Genomic DNA, 23,053 nt, shown 5'->3' with positions numbered 1-23,053 from the left:
GAATTATACAAAATAGGTTTATTGTTCAGACCATATCTGATACACAACCATAATGAGACAAATCCACTATGTACAAGGAATAAACAATATAGAGCCCACAATATCTCAAGTGTGCAATATAATACCATTCATCAATTTGCCTTTAAGTTACTTTTCATCTGAATTTGCCATCCCCAAATCTTTTCAAATTCAAAGTTACAATCCATCTAAAAAATTAAAATATGGTGAACTTTTCTTAATTCATAAATCTTACACCCCCCCAAATAATTCAATTTTCTTATACAATAAAAGAACAAAGAAATACTGAACTTCTAACCATGACCACCCAATTTTGAAATATATTGGAAAAATAAAGGCATTAATTTTCATTTACTAGAATTAAAATCCATGTTAGTGCAGCTATGTACACAGGGAAAATTTGCTCTGGAAATATGAAGAATATGATATTGTAAAAAGAGAGATATTGCAGCTTCTTTTCTAACAATCAGGTTTAACTTTGGGCAATGATCTAGTACATATGTACTTAGCTAGCATGATGACCACAAAGGTAATGTATTACTAACAAACTGCAATGACAAGATCTGAATTTCACATTCAACTGTGATCACAGAAATAATCCCAAATCTTAAATTGTACAAATAAGAAAATTCTTTCATTCTAAACTGAAATGTATTTACTTCAAATCTGTCATTTACAGAAATTGAAAATTACTCTTATAGCGCATACAATAACAATGTTCAGAACAAAAATATTTCGTCAAGTCTTCCATTGATTAAAAGACAATTACATTATTAATGTGCTTAGGTATTTGACTGGACAATTGAGAAGATTTGAACTTTTTTCAGACAATTCTCCTCAACTATCCAGTCAACAAACTATAAAGGAATTTCGTCAGGTGATTTTCACCTCATCATGGGAAGACCAACTCTATCGCCTAAACATCACCATTATATGAGCTGTAATTGTTGAATAATTTTTTGAAGTTGTTAATTACCAATTCTCATTGCAGTTTCTAAGGTATGGAAAAAATGCTACTGACATGGTAATGTATGGAAATATAAAATGAACAATATTATGTGCTTATGTGGTAAGTTATAAATATACGAGGTTACAAACTGAAAGTATAATGGGTGTACAGTAAAATGTCAAACATTTCAAATACAATGTACAAGGTAAATCAAGCTCATGTTAAAACCTCTACTAACAACTTATAGAACTATTTCCATTTAGCAGACACAGCACCACATGAAGGTAGTCTATAAAAAAAAAAATGGACAAAAATCTGGCAGTCTGAAAATGTTTTGCATATTACCATTCAAAAGTTTTCAGAAGTACAGCTAGTGTATGACTGGCAAATTTGTTTTAGTTTTAGAAAATTTTAAATTGTCAGTTTTATATTGTTTTCAGACAGACTTTTTTTGCAACTATTTATTTAAACATGCTCATAAATATCTGATTAGTTTAAGACTATCTTCAGTCAGTGTCATAATCACTTCAATAACAATAGCTCCATGGAATGTGCTGTCTAATTCACACTTTTCAAACATATCTTAATGAACAGTCCAAACATGGCATGTACGATATGCATAATGGGCACTTTACAAAATTCTTGGTACTGATGACAATTACACAAAAACCCCACCTTTTAGATTGATTTACTACCCCAAACACAAAAATGAGAAAAAAATAAACATATACTATATTTTGATTTTGACAACTGCTTGGCCAACATGGTAAAATTTGATGAAGAATCTACTTGAAATCTTATGAACATGTTGAATGTTCCATATAGAAACATTAACATTTAACAATTCATTAACTCAAATCAGCCAAAATTTATAACTGTGAAAACTACGTTAAAATGGTAGATGAAATATGAAGCTTCTACAAAGCCAAAAGCAGTAACCACCATTTCCACTGAATTTCATTCATCAATCAAAAAAATTTCAACTTTTTCTATCAATTAGTAAAAATCACACAATTAGCACTCGATATGCTTCTAACTGCTAAACAATAAAAAATATGCAAATCATGTATGAAGAATATAAAACAATAAAAATTAACAAGGGATACAATCTAACATCAACATTGCTTGATTGTGAAACAAACAACGACATATTCTTACTTAAAATTTCTTGTGGATGGGGAGGGACACAAATACAATTTTTTTTCTTCGCAAATAAGCCTAAACCATTTATGTAATCCCTAAACCCTATCATATAAATCTTAAGACTTCAAAATAAAAATTTTGGGACAATAAATAATGGGAAAAAAATCCTGTGACCCTGCAAGGAAATTTCAGTCTCATTAAAATCATACCATGTTTTGTTTGTCTTTTGTCAGCAACAAAAAAAAGCCGAAAACAAAACAAGGGGAATAACTCTAATCAGACTGAGGATATTTTACATAAGGAAACGTAATAACAAATATATAACAATAATCTATAACAAAACATACATACAACAATAAGTGCCTGGCAAAACTTTGTTTTAAGACTCAATTGCAGTTTACACATTAATTCACTCAGAATAGGCATTTCCTTTTAAATAAATATATGTATGTAAAAAAAAAATTTACTTCTCTCTAGATTGCAATTAACACCTAAATCTACAATTTTTCAGTTTTCTACCATAAAGCAAAACTTTTTTTTTTACATCTTAGCACTATGTATTTTTTTCGCACCTTAGCACTATGTTATTTTTCCCTATACAATTACAAGTATTTCCTACCAATATTTAAGATAACAATAAATTCAGATTCCAGGCCAGAAACCATCATCCTTTACCAAAAACATCAGCCTCTGCACAACAAAACTTTAAAGTCTGACAATATTCTATAGGTGTTTGAGAAAGCATTTCATTGGGGGTTATTATTATACTTAACTACTGTAAAATTTTATGACACTCATGCCTGATTCTTATAGGTACATAGAATAAATCAAATATATGTGATACAAAAAATGTACATGTAGCAGTAAATTCAGTTTGATATTGAGAGGTATTGATGTTCGATAAAAATAACCCCACAGAGGACGATATTGGATAGGGTGTGCCACCCCTCCCTGTTCCAAGTCAAACCAGACATTGTCAGAGGGCTAGCCTATGGTCTTCCCCCAACCTCCCTCCTTGTACATGCATGAAAACTTCTACATCATTCATTGGAAAGAAAAAAAAATGTTTTTCTTACAGATAGCATACCAACATAGTATCTGAATTTATCGTACCCAAGAGATAAGGGATAACTTGCACAAATTACAGCTAAATAGCACTCTGGGTTATATATCACAGATGAAGAAAGAAGAAATTCTATTCCAGACACTACATGAACACATCTAAAATCACTGGTATCAAAGAAAAATGCTTAGGCTATTGAAGTAGAATATCAAATTTAAAATGCATGTATCCTATTCAAAAAGTCAGATTATTCTTAACCTAACACATAAGGTTTTTGTAAATGTTAAAAGTCAAAAAGATTCCAACAATATTTCTATCATTCACTGGATCAATATTCTGCAAAAGTTGAAACAATCCTATAAACTTCTATGACAATATAGCACCAATGCATTATTTTGTTATCAGACAAGCAGACTAACTACTCGGTCAAATTTCTATGCCTATGGTGCTTAAGCACATGACAAATTTATTCTGTTCTTAAATGATCATAAAAAAACATATTTTATTGAAAAAGAAGTTTAGCAAAACTAATCTTTGGCTTAAAACAAAATAGATTAAGGCTTTATTTAAAATACCCTATGAATACGCATTTGGAATGTGACTGACCTACCACTCTGATATACAAGATTGAATTAAGACCACCCCTGCACATTGTATTTTTGTTTGTAGTGAAAATGATCTAATAATTAATTGCTATTCATTTTTTACATGATCAGAACACCAAGTTAACCACAAGGTACCTGGTATACCTGTTACTTTAATTAAGACAAATCACAGGTAAATGTCATAAGTTCATTTAAATATATTATGCTACAAATGTTTCTGATGAATAATCGAGATCGAACATCTATACTGCTTTTTAACAGAAGCTTCCAAACAGATATGTGCACAAGTAAATATTATGATATAATACTACACTTTTGATTTTTGCACGAATTCTATGCCATTGAACAAGAATTTGCATTCTGAATGATAACATACGATAAATGCAAACCTTTTCGGATTCAAATGCAAAATAGCAAATACATTAATAAACACCAAAATACTTCGTATTCCAGCCAACAGGTTTTATTTTTCATTTTTGGCTCCATTCCAAAACCCTGATGTCAAATTAAGGCTTCTTAGTTTTTATCACAATTACAAGAGGTAGAAACCTCATTTTTTAACAAACATTGCTAAAGGTCCCCATCTTTTTCTTTCTTGATCTTCTTGTTGATTTTTGCTTGTTGTTCATCTGCTGTAGTATTCCTTGGGACAAGAAAGACATTTCCATCACTTGACTGCTGAAGAGAATATAACTGTGGATCATACGGTCTGCCATTTTCATCCCGTAAGGACTGGAAAATTTCTCTGTACAACATTCCAAATTTCTCCTTCATTTCCCTAGCTTGCTTATCAATCATGTGTCGTTCCTCCAATAACCTATCTCTTGTTTGACGAAGAGATTGCATATTGTCCTCAAGATTCACTATGACATCCATTTTACGTTTCCGGCAGTTTTGTGCAGCAACTTTATTTTTACCACGACGTCTAATGTCTCTGATCAGCTGCAGTTGTTGCTCGGTGAATTTATGCATCTGTAATATTTCGTTAAATTCTTCCACTGGTGACTCAATGATCTGATCCAAGGTCAGTGGAATGTTTAATTCTTCAATCCGTTTTTTATCGCGACAGTGTGGACCTTTCTGACGAGGTTTATCGTTGTTAAATGTATATCGCTTGTACTCTTTGGGTTCCTGTCCAGGTTGAAGTGGGTAGGAATGATTATGGTGAACGTGTTTAGACCTTGTCATGTCCGAGTGAAAGTCTGTATCATTCGATACTGATGAGCAATTTGATTGGCTGTCACTATTACTGTAGCCATTATAGTTTTTGTTTTCATTGTTATTATTGTTAAAGTTGAAATTGTTGGGACCTTTAAAATTTGGGGATTCATTATAATCTTGACCACCAGTGGCTCCACCTGCACCATCAAAAGGGGACATCACTGAATCACTGAAATTATCCTGAAATATAGTCAATTTAAAAACTGTTAAGCACTTAAAAGCACTGATGCAGTTATTATTACAAAAAGTACAAGCAATAAGCTAACAGTATCATTTTAACATAAGAATTTGGTTAAATTACAGTAATAAAGCATACTTAAATAAAGGTTGACCTAAGAATCAGGCAAAATAAGGACAAAGGTCATCAGTTGAAATCCAACATTCAAAACAACATGGACAATAAAATAATGAAGAGAATGAAATAAAATCATGCATAACTGTTAAGTTGAATTCTAATGACGAGATATGCCCACCATTTTTTTTTTATCTTCACCAAAGCACCTCTAGTATGCACAACAGTCACTATATAACAAGTCAATTTTCTCCAATAATCAAAACTCCCTTCCATTAATTTAAGTGGTTTCCAGTCATGGCGAAATTCGTCGGAAATGACCGGTACTTTTAGCCACCACTCCGATAAAATGGGTGTGATTTCCGGAGCAGATGTCCGGTAGGATTTTTTTTATTAGACATGTCTCAACCAGAACTTCCGGTTTAAAGACTACATCCAAATCAAGAAAAAAAGCAATGCAAAATTCTTGGTTTTTTTTTTTTTTTCAGTACGGCCGATAATTGTTCGATCCAGCAGATTTTGTTAGGTTGCCTGATCAAATGTCCAACAGGTTGAAAAATGATTTTGCTAGGACTGGGTTTCAAAATTACTAACTTGATATTATTGAATATTGATATATTAAAGTTGCAAGGAAGTATGGACTTAAAAGTGATATTGTTAGCCTTTTACAAAACTCCACCATCCAATTTTATTGGGGAAATTCATAATAAGCCTACAAAACCTTGAAATCCTAGGTAAAGGAAAGTCATAAACATTTAATCAGACCAGTGTAATTTTATCAGAAACACCATATGTAACCTATGGCTGGGAGATAGTTTGTTTACCTTAATAAGGATTATCTTTAGGCCATCAGAGAAGCAGCCCTATTTCGGAAGTAATACAACAATATCACAGACTGATCACCCATTGCATGATTCTTATGTGGACCTTTATCTAAATTTGGGTCAAGTACTTCAAAACAAGTACTATAGAACATCAAAAATATACAAGAACATGTACTTTAGTACTTCCTAAATTTCTCTTGTGTGTTTGATCATCTCTTTAAATCTGAAGAACTATTGCACTGACTAACTGATATGTACACACAATTCAAGTGACATAAGGCCATAACTCCTCTATTCACTGCAGAGCAAAACTTTTTAAAACTCTGAAGTTCAAAATTCTCCAAAACTTTATCATACTAATCTAGTGAAGAGACCCTTTGATACCATACATCAAATTGAGTAAATATATTATGGTAAGTTCAAAGAAATGCAATTGAAAGATAAAAAATACACTTCATATAATCTTGTTTATTCAACAGATTGCTAATCTTCAGTTAGAAATGTTTTAAAAGCTAAAACAAGACAATATGAAGGACCTTATGTTTAGCTAAACATTACCAGTTAGAAAAAAATTTGAAAATTTCAAAATTCCATTTTTACATTTAAGTCTGTCATATATACAATTTTCAAGTTGCAGTGACACTTATCTTTGAAGGAAGGGAAGCTTTTACCCTCATTTGTGAATTAAAACTTCGACAAATTGACCAATGAAACGATGAAGACCTTTTTTGACCAAAGCTATTCTAACTGTCTGTCTAGCAACTAAATCAATTTTTCTTCTCACTGAACTTACATGAGGTGGAGATCCAGAGCTGCCCATAGAAACACCTGATTCACTGCTTTCATCCTCTAATATATTCATTGATCTGGGCCCATCAGTGATTGCAAGAGCACTAAAATTGTAGTCGTTTAAATCCTCATTATTAATGATGTCAGGCAATAATTCTTCTACAGCTTTCATGGAGTCTGATTGGTTGATGGGACTGCTATCATTAAGGAAAAGAAGATCTCCGGTCTCGTAGTCTCTCTGGTTGGAACTTCCACCTTCTGGGGATGTAGGTGTGAAGTTGGTATTTTGGTGGCACATTCCTGTTCAAATTAAAGAAGATGTATACAGCTATGCTCAAATGTGCTTATCTATTGAATCAAACATTGTTTCCTATTTCTTTTCATCTTCTGAATAATGTCGTTTAACAAATTTTTTTTCAACTTTAAAAACATTTTTTTTATACTGTGTTATATGATTGGGATTAAAAATTTTGAGAATAGGCCATTTCTAATGATCTTCAGAATTTCATTAGGCAATTCTTTAACATTCTTTATAAACAATTAGATTTAAATGGAACATTTTCAGTAGGAATGTGACAAAAGTTACATGGCTCTCTATAATCCCAATCACTGCTTTGTTTTTCTTTGGTTTATACTTGGTATTAAAAGTTGATAAGCCACAATGCAACTAATAAAATCATGCAACTAATTGTGGCTTTTTAAGGTTAAAATTTCAATTCAATTTGATTTCCAAGACAAATAAAGAATGAACGTATGCTTGGATAATATTATTACCTGAGTTATCAAATGCATTATATGATGGATTCATAGAATTATTCATTGGGGGGACAGGCATTGTGGCATTCTGTAACAATACTGATGACTGGTTGTCTCTGGCTGCAGGGTTTTGTATCATGGTAGATGATTGGTTTTCCCTGGCTGCAGGTGGGACAGATTGGATCATCTGCATCAGTGGTGTGTTCATATCAGTACTGTTATACATACTGGTTCCCTGGTTCATCATTGAAGTCAGGTGGTTACCAGTCATATTAGAGTAGGTATTCCCCCCTACGTTGTTGCTGCTGTTTGGTGGCAATTCTAACATGTTGACAATATCTTGCCAACTTTGTTCAAAGTCTCCCTGATTATATGGATTTGTCTGTGGAAAGAAAAAACATATAAGTATAAAGGTGTTTTTAAAATGACAAGATAATATTACAGGACACAGCCAATTTAAATCAACTTTTTGTGGGCAATCAAATGTTTTTTTTTGCCATAAAGAATGAGAGAATACAGATCCCTTTAAATAGTTAACCTAAAACTGTAGATGGAATGACATATAAAAAGGAACACCAAGTAAGCCTTCCTGATTTTTATTTCAACATGTTTGGGGATAATGAAGTCGCTCAGTCACATCGCCAGAAAGGGAATGGGGCATCTATATTCATTTGGAAGCCCCTATCTCTTCGTTTATACAAAATTTTGTTAATAATCATTCTCCAACATTTAACTTTTTGACGTACAATGTTTTAACAGCAAAAACTTTTAATCTAATTTCAAACCCTCCTTTAAAGCTAATGAAAAATGTTTCCTCAAAATTTATGAACTGCATCAAAGCGAACATGACCAAGACCATCCATAAGGGAGCAACCATTCAATATCAGTGTGTGGACAGCGGAGATCTCAAATTTTGTTTCCTTGATATTTTTCAGTATAATTTCTAACCTTACTTCTTATTTTTTTAAATTCTAGCATGTCTTATATTTACCTAATTGTTCATCCTGATTTTGTTTTAACAATATATTATCATCCTGCCTTTATATTTCAAATTTGATCCCTGCCCCCATAAAATCAAATGGTTGCCCCCTAATGTCAACAGCAGTATCAAGTGCTACATTATCTCATACTTGCTTCATACCTGATTATAATTATTTTGTTGCATGTAGTTTGTCATATTGTTCATATTGTTGGGGATGTTTTGCTGCTGTTGGGGTTCAATGGTCTCATGTGGCAACCTCATGGATTGGAATTGAGGCTCCACTTGAGTGGGCATCATATTGTACTCCCCTGAGGTCTGTGACATTTCATTCATCATAGTTATATTGTTGTCATACTGCATATAGTTCTGAAGAGAAAATTGATATATAGAGTGCATCTAGTATAAAACAAACCATGATAACAATAAATTAGAGCACTATCATAAACTTATGATGAACACTTTGCAGCAGCATCTTCATTTTGCGCCGAAAATGGTGTAAGTTTATTAATCTAAAAAGCACTTCTCAAACCTTTCCATTAAATGATTACATACTTAGCCCATCAAATTGTTTTAAGTCTGAGAATAAGCCTAGTTGCTTATTCAGCAAATGCAGGTTGTAATAAAAACACTCAAGTTAAAGGTTACTATCACAATAAATTAGTTAAGAATCTGGACCAAGCCAAGATGTTATGCAACAACTTGTTTGTATGATAGGGTTTTAAAGATCTGGTGCAAAATGAGGACTCTAAAGGTACAAATAATGAGGGAAAAAAATCCTGGTTGCCAGGAAAAACCAAGAGAAAACTATTAACTTATGCTAAAATTTAAAGTTAGGCAAAAACATAGGTCTCCCCTATTCCAAATATCAAAGGAGTATAACTGCCATAAAATTCAGTGGATCATAAATTCCCCTTAATATGCACTACATATTACCTACAAAGTTTCATGGAGTTTGGCACAGCAGTAAAATATTCCAAGGAGTTGTGCTTACCAAAGTGTGACAGGTAGGACAAAAACTATGCCTCTCCACCACAGTGGGGAACACAATGATTTTATTTAAGAGAAAGCTATCAAGCTAAGTGAAGTAACTGCTTATGGTGGTAGACCTAGGGTAAAGGAATTAACCCTTGAAATCAGTGATATGTTTGCATCATATTCAATATCACCAAAGCATATCATGTTTCCACTTGAAATAGAATGAAATCAGTCCAAGCTATTAAATAAAGAAAAAAGGGTGTGTATAAAGCATTTCCACTATCAATGGTAATGGCCAAAGAACTTAATTTTTAAGGGTGACATGTAGTACAAATTATATTTTAATAGCACCTAACTGTGTAATTCATCACTATTTCATGTATTTAGGGTCAAATTACAGCTTGAATGAGAAACATCTAAATTAATATTCACATATTTAGGTCAAGAGGATAAAAAATGTCCAAGTAATAGAATCTTGTTTTCCAACACTACCGGGCATCAGATGATTAAATTTCAGCACTTAAAACATTCAATAAACACTAGATATCACCAAGAGTCACATTTATATTCTTCCTATAACATCAACAATAGATGACCATTGAAAAGAAAAAAAAGACATTAAAATAATTAATGTTTATTTTAAAAGCAGGACATTAGGGCTATATATCTTAAACTGTACAGTGTCATAATGAGTCTGCTTCGTGACCTGTCTCCATTTTTACCATTTTTTGTCAAAAATAAGATCCACTAAAAGGCACTTTTCATAATTTCAATCCCATTTCCCCCCATCAAATTGATTTTGAAAGCCATTCATACTAATTTATTTGGTACTAACTATGTCTTTTCCACTCACATGCACTTCATAAAAGACGTACATAATATGTTAAAAAATAACAATCTTATCAAACAAATCATCTCAATCTATGTGTATTGTTCTGCGGATGATTTACAGTTTGATTAATAGCGTGCTGACAATTATGTCTGTGATGTGATGTAGGGCGAAACCATGTGAAACACACCAAATAAATAATACAGCGATCTTGGTCTATTATATACTTAAAATGAATATGTAAACAATATTATTTTGATTGAATGCCAGTCAGAAATAACAACAAAACTATTTTTTTTCTGACTAGATTTATGTTAGTTCTTTAAGTCGAGACACAGGAAATAAATTGGAAATAAGGGAGGTCAATTGAATTCCATCATGTGGGGCAAATTTATAATTGTCAACTAAATATTAGTGATAAATGTCTTTTTGCTATAAGGACCAGTAGTTTTTTTTTCAATATTGAAAGACTTTCAAAGAAGAAATGCATAATGAGGTTAAAAAAAATCACTAGGGTCAGTGGCAGATCTGGAAATTCCTTAAAAGGGGAACAGCCAACTGGCCAAAAGGCGGGGCATTACAATATTTTCCAGCTTTTTCTATCCAAGGCAGACCTTATACTATAACTAATAGACAATAGTGTTTCATACTTACCAGAATATTTATATCGACAAAACTTTTCTAGCAGGGTAAAGAACAAGACATTTCACAGCCATATTTTTTTCTTAAATAAACCCCTAAAGGTTACACAAAATAACCTAGTTTGTAGCAGTTTACACTTAAAAACGGGGAACCAATAATCATGATTTATAAAAAGTGTAAACTCGCCAAAACTAGGTTATGGAGTGCAAAACCAGAAGTATGCAATCATACAAGGTTCTGCACATGGTAGTACATATATTATATAAATTAACAATTGGAAGAATTAAATCCCAAAAATGATTCTTGGTCTATAAATAAATAAAGAAATATGTCTAAATAACTTTGCCTCTTCACCAATGGTTGACAACAAAATGTTTATGCAGGTGAGAATGATTTGATCAATCGGAAAAACCACTTTTATTCCTTCACATTTGAACATTTTTTTAAAAATCTTATTTAAAAGGAAAGATGAAAAATTATTTGAAAGACAAAAGTCTATCACATTCTTAAATGTGATTAAAAAAAATATCACTTTCATCATAGTTTCTCACCATAAAGCATGACAGATGTGAGAATGAGATTTACAGAGGAAATTCTAAGCTTTGCAATTATATACATCAAAGCTACTACACATTTATCTAATAGTGAAAAGTGAAAAAAAAGGCAATTACTTTCTGCAGCAATGGTCTGCAAACTACATTTGTACATGGATGGTCATTGAATACTGCATATGTGGTTTTGATTTGGTTCCAATTTCATAGTCTTATGTCAGTTGGTTAGTACCCAACATGTTCATTAACTAAGTATAATTGAACAGTACCTTGACAACTATATACATACCTGGTATTGATTGTTCTGTACATTTTGTTGCTGAGGAACAGGATGCATTTGTTGTGAGGGTGTGGAAGGAGGTGGTGGATTTCTGTTTCTACCTCCAACTGGCACCCATTCACCTAAAAAATAGATAGGAAATACAAGTACAATTACTTATAGCAGAACTAGGTATACATAAGTACAGTAACTACAAACACTTACTAACAGTAAGTGTTTGCATGCGATTTTTTACGAATTTCACCTACCGAATGCTTATAATGGATGGATTTACAGTGATCATATTTAATGGGAAATACTTGCTAAATGCAAGTTGAAATTCAATTTTGCAAGTAGAAATTGCTTGCTAAAGTTTGCTGGTGGAATTCTATACGTCTTATAGATAAAGTCCAGAAATAACCCAAATAACTTAAAATTTAGCGAGTGTAAATTTTCAGTACGGTACTTGCTAAATTTAGCTAGTGGAAAAAGTTCTTAAATTCAATCCCTGATTTAAGGTCAGAGTTAATGAGGATCCTTGAAGAGACCAAATGACCAGTAAATACAAAATATAACTGACAAAGCCTGACATATTCAAATCAAACCATCATTAAGCATGTTTATAAAACACACCTGAAGTGGGTATCATATTTATAGGTCTACCGAACATCAGCAGCTAACACAATTTCACTGCTTACTTTGTATTTCCTCTGAGTATATTATGAATGAACACCGTGAAACATGTTAACAGAAACTTACAAATCCATTACAATAATCCAAAAGGTACTGAAACCCAAACATGTATTAACCAAATATTATGTTGAATGGACATTTAGTAATGCACTGCTAGGAACTTTTCAATCTGGAACATAAATTGGCCAATAGGATATATTTATAAAACAAGTTATTGCACAAAAACTGACTATGACAGCATGATACCATCATATAACCACAAATTACTGTCGTTGTTAAACAAGTTAATATCACAAGGAAACTGTAGACCTCATTTTCTAGAATAACAACTTCAACACTGTTAAATCTCAGATAATAGGACAGGACAGACAGACAGACTAAACAAGTATTTGCTCCACAATATGTAATAGACTCAGGCAAATAATAAACCTGACTAAGTTAGGTAAATTAGATCTTTTAATAATTCTTTTTTATCTTTCCAACTTTTGAAAAATCTCGCATAAAATTTGGCTTCTCAAAACCCAGCAGCCCAGCTTAAAAAAAAAAAAAAAAAGGATTCATTGCAATTTCAAATGACTCACACCCATGACATTTGAACCTTACAATTACTGTAGGCATAGTCTGCCACAATTAATCATAAGAAACTGGAGACAAACAAATACATCCATAGCCACATGTATTCCAAAACCTCTCCTACATAAAAACAAACATGGCATTGTATTCATTGTTACTGTGATAATAAATTAGCTTTCACCAGGAAACAAAAAAGATAAAATATTTATTTCTGTCATTCAGGTTTTTCATGGACAACAAAGTTATTTACCTAAACATTCAACTGTCATGTCTTAAAATCAAATTTTTAATTCTTAATGCAGTGTAAATATCAATCTGTAACCACAAATCAACTGATCTCATCATATACAGGCTTTCCTTGTATCAAACATGAGTTCAGGCATTTCTTTTTTATTCAGAAGAAACAGTCAAAATAAAATTGTTTTTTTCTCTCATTTGGTTAGATTGGTTTTACTCTAGAGGTGTACTAATTTTCAAAGCACCATTATAATAAGGTGACTAATCAACAGCTGTTAAGTAGTAGTCTCTGTAAGAATCATGCAAATTCTGTAATATGTGATCAATACACCCAAAAAAAGGATACATTCTTATTTTTGTTATTGAATTGCTTTGTAGATCTGTATGATGAAATGTATAATGATTCATTCCAGTCAGTTGGCTCTTCAGAGATGATACACATTTAAAATCCAACTGTTTCTATTGTACTTTAGTGTCATTTACAGAGTTATCTCCCTTAATTTTAAATTATACAGTACATTCTATATAATTTTTATCTAGTATGAACAAGGATTATATGAAAAGCAACATGTTAATTTCTGTTTACTATAACATTTTAAACAAAATATCAAAAATAAAAATAAGAAGGCTTCCCAACCATGAATCACATTTTGCATGATTCTTATCTGGAGTGCTACTTAACTGACAAAAACAAAATTTCCAGTTTCCAAAAGCTAGTGTCTCATGTACCATATGAATATATGATACTGTATTTGGTAAATGTATATGACAACAATATAGCATAATTAATATATTGGGAGATCTAAAGGTCATCAATGAAAATTATTATCAGATATTCTTTCATGCATGTTAGAAATGTTGACGTCAATAAGATGTGAGAATATCAAATTGCCATGTCAACCACCTTACTCAAAGACTACTATATAAAATAAAAAAAAGCCAAAGTAAATGTACCAAGAATTTTAAGTCTGATATCCAAGTTGTATTTAAATCTTTTTCTTTCCTAGAAACTGCCCAATTCTTAGTGCAATGCTCATTCTTATACTAGTACTAGAATTTAGCTCTTCATTACTTAAAAACCAAATTTTGTTACATCTGCCAAAGTTCATTAAAGATGCAATATAGCCCTTTGCAACCTAAACTACATAAAACTATAATAATTTCAGTGTGAACCTTTGTCAATGTCATTAGTCTTTTTTTTTGGATTTTTTTACTATCAAGATAGATTTTAGCTAGCAAAAACACAGATGTAATACAACAGATAAAAATATATGTAATTTAATACATAAACCATCGAACTTATCATAGTTTATAATAGTTAATATCATATGTCTCTTTATAGATATGATTACTGAGGATTGAAGCAGTGCCTTATATTAACTTTATGATCAAGATTAAATCATTAGGAAAAAAAATCATGCATTTTATTAATTCTGAACCTTTTCTCTGGGTATAGTATCTTAACAAAAATCTATTTACAAAAACAATTTTCAGTACCAATGCAGCATATGCATTGACATGTATATTGATCCAGCAATACTTATGCTATTTAATATGAAGCTTTCCAAGATTTTATCACAAGTTTATTGGCCGTTCCTATAATTTAATTAAACTATTTTAACAAAACAATATTGTGGTTCAATTATTTAGATCAATGAAAAACTTCTGCATTGACTGAACAGAATTTGTGAATAAAATAACAAGAAATATATGAGATACAGCCTCTCCGCAAAGAAAAGGCCAAATTCTGAAATTTTGAAATTTTAGTAAAAATATAAAAGGTTCATTTGTTCACATAAAGGACATTATATATATTTAGTAAAGTGATTTTTATTTAAAACTGACCATATGTGCATGTACATGTAAGTGTACATAGCATAACCATATGAACAATAACATAAGCTCTCATGAGCTTTTATAATGACTAGGATCAATTTTTTTCTTAAAATTTCATACTTAATAAATTTAGACAAACTTTGACCTCTATCTCTGACACAGATTCTTTCATATACCAGCAGTAAAACTTAATGGAGTTTTATATGATCATAGAGGCACCAATTTTGTCTGCCAGTCCAAATTATTAAAAAAAAAAACATTCAAACAACCTGAGCCCTTACAGGGGTCCTAGTTAATATTGTGATATCATTAACATAACCTTTTTAATAGAAATAATTATAATTTTTTTAAGTCCATACATTTCATAAGAACATCTTTTTAATAGTACATTATCATAAAACTGATCAGCCAATTATAGTAATGGAAAAATATCTGTAATCTACACAGGTACTATTGGTTCTGAATAAGTGGAAAATCCAAATAATCAACCCCACTTAATTCAACTGGTTACAAAGTAACTGACAATTACAAATGGGCTCATTATTTCTTTTTCATTTGGCAAAATAAATTCAATAGTCAGACATCAGTCATTGCTTCCTTTTTTTAATTCAAAAGAAATATTTTTTGACTCATTAATTAATTGTTTTGATGTTCCAGAATGATGAAGATTAAAGATAGAAAACCTTTTAATTTAAAAAAAGAGATCTATCTTATAGTCATTAATGGACTAAAAACATAATACTATAAATAGGACTATTTCAGGGAGTGGTTAACTTTAATACTATATGCAGCATTGCTGTGCACACAAATGGTCCTTGTTCTGTAATGTTCAATTGAAGTTTATGAAATATATTTCATATACATTTTTATTTAAAATCATACAGTGAAACCTGTCTAAACCAAACCTTTTTTGTAGTGTAAAATGTCTTTGATTCAGAGAGATGTTCATTTTACCTAAGTTTAAAATAGATTTAATAAAAAAGGACATTAAGGAGGTAGACCTAGGGTAAGGGACATAACTCTTGAAATCAGTGATATGTTTGTATCATATTCAATTTCACTTTAGCCTATCAAGCTTTCATTTGAAGCAGAATGAAATCAGTCCAAGTTACTTTGATGCTTACAAGAGATTGATGTAAAATAGTTAATAAAAATGTTCCAATGATTTGTAAGAGTTGTCTCCCTTATCCTAGGCCTACCTCCTTAAGAATGTCTGGTTAAGACAGATTTTACAGTACTTCATGCACATGTCAAGCAGTTAGAAGACTGCACCTCACAAATTTCAACATGATTGACTGGTAAGTGAAATTTTACTGCAAAATACCTTTTTTCACACAAAAGGTTTTTGAACGGCAGTGAAGACAGCAGGGATAAGATATGATAAACATGGAAGCCAATATCGACAAAAAAAAAAGTACATGTAAATATACAGCTAACTTATCCTTATGTAAAAATCCAGATGTGTTAAGTCAAAATCTGAGAATCCATAAAAAAACTTACATCCCTGACACTGTAATTAAAACCTACCAGTTTCTCCATCTCTCATGAAGTTCTCTGCTCTCCATTGTTGCTCCTGCTGTCTTCTTTGTTCCTCCAACTTTATCCGTAATAGATCGTCTTCCTTTTTCTGAAATATAAAGAAAAATAATTAAGATAATTGGAAACTGACAAAATTAAATACTGGTAAGCCCTAAAATGCTGTCTTTTGAATACTGAAAACAAGGCCATCAAAACCCTTTCCAATCCAAAATACTTCCACAATCAGAGTCTTTCTCAAATACAAAAACATACGTATACTGTAATACAATCTGTAAGGCAATGTAATGCACGAAGCTTTGCACTTTATCACGAAGTGTGTTGAATTGTGGTACTACACATTTAATTATTAACTTCAAACTTCAATAAAACTATACAGAAATTTCACAGCTCAATTAGAGCTATTAAGTCTTAAAAAAAAAAAAAAAAATAAAAAAAAAAAATAAACATAAAAAAACACAATTGTAATTCATATGGTCATTTATTTACCCATTTTCTCCATTTCAGTAGATAATTACTGCTGTACCTAGGAGCTGAGCAACGTCTCCAACATTGAAAAGACATCACCACTTACTTTTATTTGTTCCTTTTGTATTTCTATCTCTCGTTCTCTCTCTAGCTCTTTCCTGAGGTTGATGTCGAACACCTCTTTTCCTATACCAAGATCTATATCCTGTCGCCATAGTACTTCAATTAGATCAAGATCCTGGAAAATATAAATATAACATTAAAATTAAGTGCTGACCATCACGAAAACCCACATCCTAATTCACAGGAAATATGTTGAACATATCAATGATTATTGATAAATACATGCAGTAATATCACATGTTTCAACTAATATAGTTTCAGAAACAAAACAAGATACATTTACACTTTAATGTACTCTGCATATAAGGACTATTGCAAAAATACAGCAGTATTTGGAAATGTAAACTTGTACTTCTAACATCAACCAAAGTAGTACATGTATTTGATACAAATGCAATACATGTTCAGGAATTGAATTTAAGAATTTTTCCACTAGCTAAATTTAGCAAGTACTGAAAATTTACACCTTATAAAGACGTATAGAATTTCACTAGCAAACTTTAGCAAGTGGAAATAATTTCTACTACCAAAATTGAATTTCAACTTGCATTTAGCAAGTATTTCCCATTAAATTCGATCACTGCATGTATAACTGTATCCAATAGTACAAACAAATATCATGATGGCTTACCAAGATCATGGCATTCACAAGGACACTGCAATTTTTGAAAATGTATAGATTTCTACCAAAAGTAAGTATCCCAGTATAACACTTCTACAGAACTCACCAACCTTCATTCTACTACTGAGGTCATTGAGCAAACAATACAAAAGACATCAACAAGACCTCTTGGCATCATAGAACACTGATTTTGGATTAGGGGGGGGGCTGTGTTTTTTATCACATTCCAGCTGAAAATGTCCCATTAAAGTCAGAAATATTTACAAAGAGTTTTAAAGAATGACCCATTGAAGTTCTGAAGATCAATAAAAATAGCCCATTCTCAAAATTTTAATCCCAATCACTGACAGAGATTTAAGACCAAAATTCAGACATAAAAAAATTCTACATGTGTCCTATGTAACCCATCATCGATGAAATGTCAAATGCACAGAAATGTCTTCTGTTTCTACAACTCCTGTAAAATTTGATAAATCACTAAAGGGGTGTGACACAATTCAGCTTATAAATGACTCTATCAAACCTACAAACCACAAAATAGAGTGAAACCTCACAGGAGATTGCTTTAAAGACAACAGGAACACCGATTATAACCCAGTCCCCAACATTGCAATTTGATGGGAGACAGCTTTTTTGGGACATAAAATACAAAAGCCTAGGATAACTTCAACTACCATGTAAATACATAATTACATATACTCTCAACTCAGAAACAAACTTTCAGACATAAACACAACCATCTTGTGCTTAATAACCCAAAAATAGTCTGAACTGCTTGTAGTCATTAACATTTTTGTATCACTAAAACTCTCATTTTCATAGACTTTCTCAATCCAATATTTTCTTTTACATGTGTAGTTCCATAAATATAATGACTGAGCAATTGTAGGTATGCAAACAAGAGGCCCCAGAAGTTGATAGAGGTTTCTGACAATAGATACTTAAATTTTTGACTAGATATCAAAATTAGAAGTAAGACAGTGACCAGAATTTTTAGGCCCATGGAGTAAGAACAATGAACATAAGCAGATCTTTCATTATGAGGTGGTACCCAGTACTTTTATCCTTTTAAGCTATAAGGTACCTTCAGATTTAAAATTTCATGTATATTAAAATTAAAATTTCATATATTTTAAGAAGACAGAAATGGCCAAATTTCAATAAACAGCAACAGATAGTAGATGTCTGACAGGCCTGATATTGGGTCCTACGATATGGGATGCTAATGCTAGATACCAAATATTGAGAGGCTGGGGTAAGTGGTTGCTGAGAAGTGTTACAAAAATTATTTCCCCACCTGCCAGCTTGACCAACATTCACCTTATTATAATCTGATAAACCAAAAGTGTCAGAATTGCCAAAAAAAATTAAAACCATTCTGGTCAGGTGAACTAAAAAAGTTATGAAACCCCTGCTCATGTACCATGACATTTGTGTACAAAAAAAAACAAACTAAAAAACTTAATCATGAGAAGATCAGAAGAAATATAAAATTTTGTACCTATTTTTAATCAAAATAGACACAATATTTAATAACAGTAACCTCGTACCTTGTGTAATACAATCCGAACTTGTCAATTTGAAAATCTAATGAAAGTAGTCAGAAATTTAAAGCAGTTTTTTTTGTTATTGTTGAACGAAAACTTTATTTCCTTTAGAGCAATTTAACTGATCATTATCTTAGGTCTCATTTTAATATATGTGTTATTTCTGAATAAGGGCGGGTAAGGTAAATGCAAAAATAAAGATCAAAACTTCCAATTTGGTAGAAAATTATGCAAAATGTTCTAACTTTGATAATATTTTAGTACCCAAGTATCTTGAATTTCCATTCTATCAGTGTATAACACGAACCTACATTGTATCTACATCTAAACATAAGTGTATGTAACACAACTGAGGCCAAACAAAGAATACTCTGGTTTCTGTTAACAACCATAAGGCTCAGCTGGCAACCTGGCAGATTATATCATATATTCAGTCTTTGAAGGCTGAATTTCATACAATAAGCCCAACACTTATTCTGAAAGGAATTTTATAAAGGATACACTGGCTAGGAAGCAAAATTTCAGACATAAAATTTTGACATTATGGCAAAAAAAAAATTAGGTGATTCTCATTCCCTCCTGCCCCTAAAAATTGACATTAATAAAAAAAAAATTTGGGTGGGAATTTCAAAATCAGGATTTTTTTTCATGTCAGTTGCTAGTATTGAGGTACTACAACACAAAAATCTTTCACTAAATTGATGTTTCTTCTCTGAAACTGATGTGGCTTTGGATTTAGAACACATCAAATATCTTAAATTAGACTAGAAAATGTTTAGTAAGAAATAAAAAATAAAATCCTCCCACCTACCCCATATTTTTCTTGAATGTTGGATGAAAATTTACCATTTATGTTTGCTTGGCCTAACCACAAGGAATGGAAAAACCAATCTACACCTGTATTCAAACAATTGTAAATGTAAACTGACAGTAAGATTCAGGACTACTTAAATGTAAACAAACAAGTTACGCAAGATGCTTGTTGCTTATATAACTTAGTAACCTTATACTGGAGTGAAAACTCAATATTTGAAAGGAAGGTGTCAAAATCTCCCGATCATATTTCCACATCTTAATTCATAAGGTAACAAGAAGATAGTGAAAATCTTGTTTAACTTTGAAGGTTTATACTCAGCACATCAACATTAGAGTAGTTTGTGAATGATAAATGAATGCCTAGTTTGAAATGGATTGAAAATGTCAAACATCAAATCAATGAAACTGTCATGACAGTAATAAAGGATTTTTTTGCCACACTCAAAAACTCAAAATTTTCGTAAGATCTAGACTTTCTGAATAAATTAGCTTTCAATGTCAATCTCTGACAATGGAGTGTCTATGAAGTAAACCAAAGCCCAGACCAAACATGCCTTTAGTGCTTATAATTGACATATTTTTCCAAATGAAATTTTTACAAAACAAAATACATGTACATGTAAATAAATATGTTAGGGTTTTGTACTAACTACATTTATTTACTTGTCAACAGGACTACTTCAGAGGTAAAACAGGTAGTTCCCATACTGTAATGACAGTTCTCTTAGATCTTACTTACAAAAAATGCAAAATTTAGATAGGTCACAGGACTACCATGAAAAATTTTCAATTAGTCCTCTCCAAAATTAGAGTGGCAAAGGACTACTGGACAACTGTTAGTGTGAATCCCTGGATCACATGTACACGATACAGAATGAAGTTATTTCTAAGTTTGGCCTGGCTTCAAACTTCCAATATTTTTTAAAAATGATTTAGTTGAGCAGTTAGTACATTTGTCATCAACACATGCCAAAAAAGGTAAAATGATACCTTTCTCCTCTGCCACCCATATAAAATCATACGATTTACATAATATCATGTTATTTTTACCTATAATAAAACTTTTTAACAATAGCATCTTGTTTAGTTACAGAACAGTGATTCTGAATCATAAGTATGTTCAGGAATATAAGGTGTGTGACCTGTGATACAACCATACAAAAGCTTTGATCTGACCTGGAGTGTCATAGCCCCAAGCCATCTAGTCACTTTCCTCACTAGGGCTTGACTAATTGAACCGATTTAACGGGGTGCCTACATAGAAACTATTTCATGTATGATGTTCAATCTTGTTTACATTTTTCAGTTTCTGGTACACAAATTGCCCCTAGTGTTATTTTTGTAAATATCACCATTAAGGTACCCAACACATTCATATAAAGTAACAAACCGCACCTTATATTTTTCATTCTTCACATATCTATGACTATGATCGATAATTGTGTTTTCCGTAAAAATAAGATGGAAGGATAAAATAAAAACCCTCAAGTTTTCAACCATTTAAAATGTGGCATAAGCTAAGCAACTAAGATACTACATTATCTAGACAACAGCAAATTCTGTCAAAATCAAGACAATTTGTCCATTTGTGTAAGCTGACATTTATACACATGGGTCTATATCAACCATAATTAATGTTAGAGTAAACATTGATTCTTTAGCTTTATAGGTCATTCCTACTTTGGGAGGTATATTAATGATTTAAGTTCAGGTTACTGGAAGGAATAATGGCAAAATAATGACCATAAATACATGATAGGTACAACATATATGCATATATTTCCATTTGTAAGCAGAGAGACATCCTATTTCTACCAAAACAGTCATGCACTATGTGAACTTTAATTCAGAGTAAGATTGTGATAACAAGTAGTCTATAGTAGATACATGTATAGAAGACATTAAAATTATTTTTTTTATATTTATTTTAACAATGGTTCCTGATTCCATGCAAAAAATCATTGACTTGGTCAAGAGTTATTGCCCTTAAAATGCATTTTTTTTGGACATATGTGCACATGCAAGTTTTCGGATTGAAATGGTCAATAAATCTAGAACAAATTTTATCAGATCACAATTTATCGTTTTCACACATTAGTTCCAGTTTCATATCTTAATATTCATCTTCAATTGTGAAAGTTGGTTTGAGTACTTCGGTAAGTTCAATGAAATGAATAACTGTATTTGTGGCTGTCGTCATAGTAACAATGCAATTAGGTGTATGAAAAAGCCCATTTGAGATTTTTAAATATGTTACTTCATTGTTAATGTAGTTTTTGGTTAATCAACCTCACTGAACTTTCAAATCGCTCGAGGACAGTTACTTATTCAAGTTTTAAAATTTTTTTACCTAATATAATAATAAATCCACATGGTTTAGTGAATTATGCCAACATGGTGGTTGTTTTGCTAAGACCAACAAAAAGTTATTAAGCTATTGACAATTTCTAACAAAATATGAACGGAATGTTTTCTTGTAACATTCTTTAGTTTAAAGCCTGTTTTATTTCAAATAATGAAGGTCACAAGAAAACATACTTATAAGTTCACAAAAAATATTGGGACTAGAAGTAAATAATCTACCAGTATATGTAAAATAAACTGTCAACAGAATGAATTTAAATTTTGAAGTTTTCACAGGGGTTCAAATCTACTTTCTTAAGTGAAGAATCATGGACTATCCCAAATTTTAAATCAATGGTCC

The 23,053-nt window shown here is 31.5% G+C and overlaps 1 protein-coding gene across 1 annotated transcript in view; it reads right to left on the bottom strand.

The window, feature by feature from the left end:
• Positions 1–3: 3 nt before the first annotated feature.
• The window catches only part of LOC148612104 (endoplasmic reticulum membrane sensor NFE2L1-like), a 31,487-nt gene continuing 8,437 nt past the window's right edge, over positions 4–23,053 (bottom strand). Inside the window, exons 2-8 of the mRNA XM_088593232.1 lie at positions 17,348–17,479; positions 16,765–16,864; positions 11,929–12,041; positions 8,802–9,008; positions 7,679–8,042; positions 6,909–7,204; positions 4–5,179 (exon numbers count right to left, since the gene is read on the bottom strand). Of these exons, the coding sequence (XP_088449358.1) occupies positions 4,349–5,179; positions 6,909–7,204; positions 7,679–8,042; positions 8,802–9,008; positions 11,929–12,041; positions 16,765–16,864; positions 17,348–17,479 (2,043 nt within the window). The 3' untranslated portion in view covers positions 4–4,348. The remainder of the gene's footprint in view (positions 5,180–6,908; positions 7,205–7,678; positions 8,043–8,801; positions 9,009–11,928; positions 12,042–16,764; positions 16,865–17,347; positions 17,480–23,053) is intronic.

This window comes from Perna viridis, chromosome 7, assembly GCF_037379345.1.
Source record: "Perna viridis isolate PV_CMFRI_1.1 ecotype Kerala chromosome 7, ASM3737934v1, whole genome shotgun sequence".
Taxonomy (NCBI): domain Eukaryota; kingdom Metazoa; phylum Mollusca; class Bivalvia; order Mytilida; family Mytilidae; genus Perna; species Perna viridis.
This window is presented reverse-complemented; position numbering and strand designations above follow the sequence as displayed.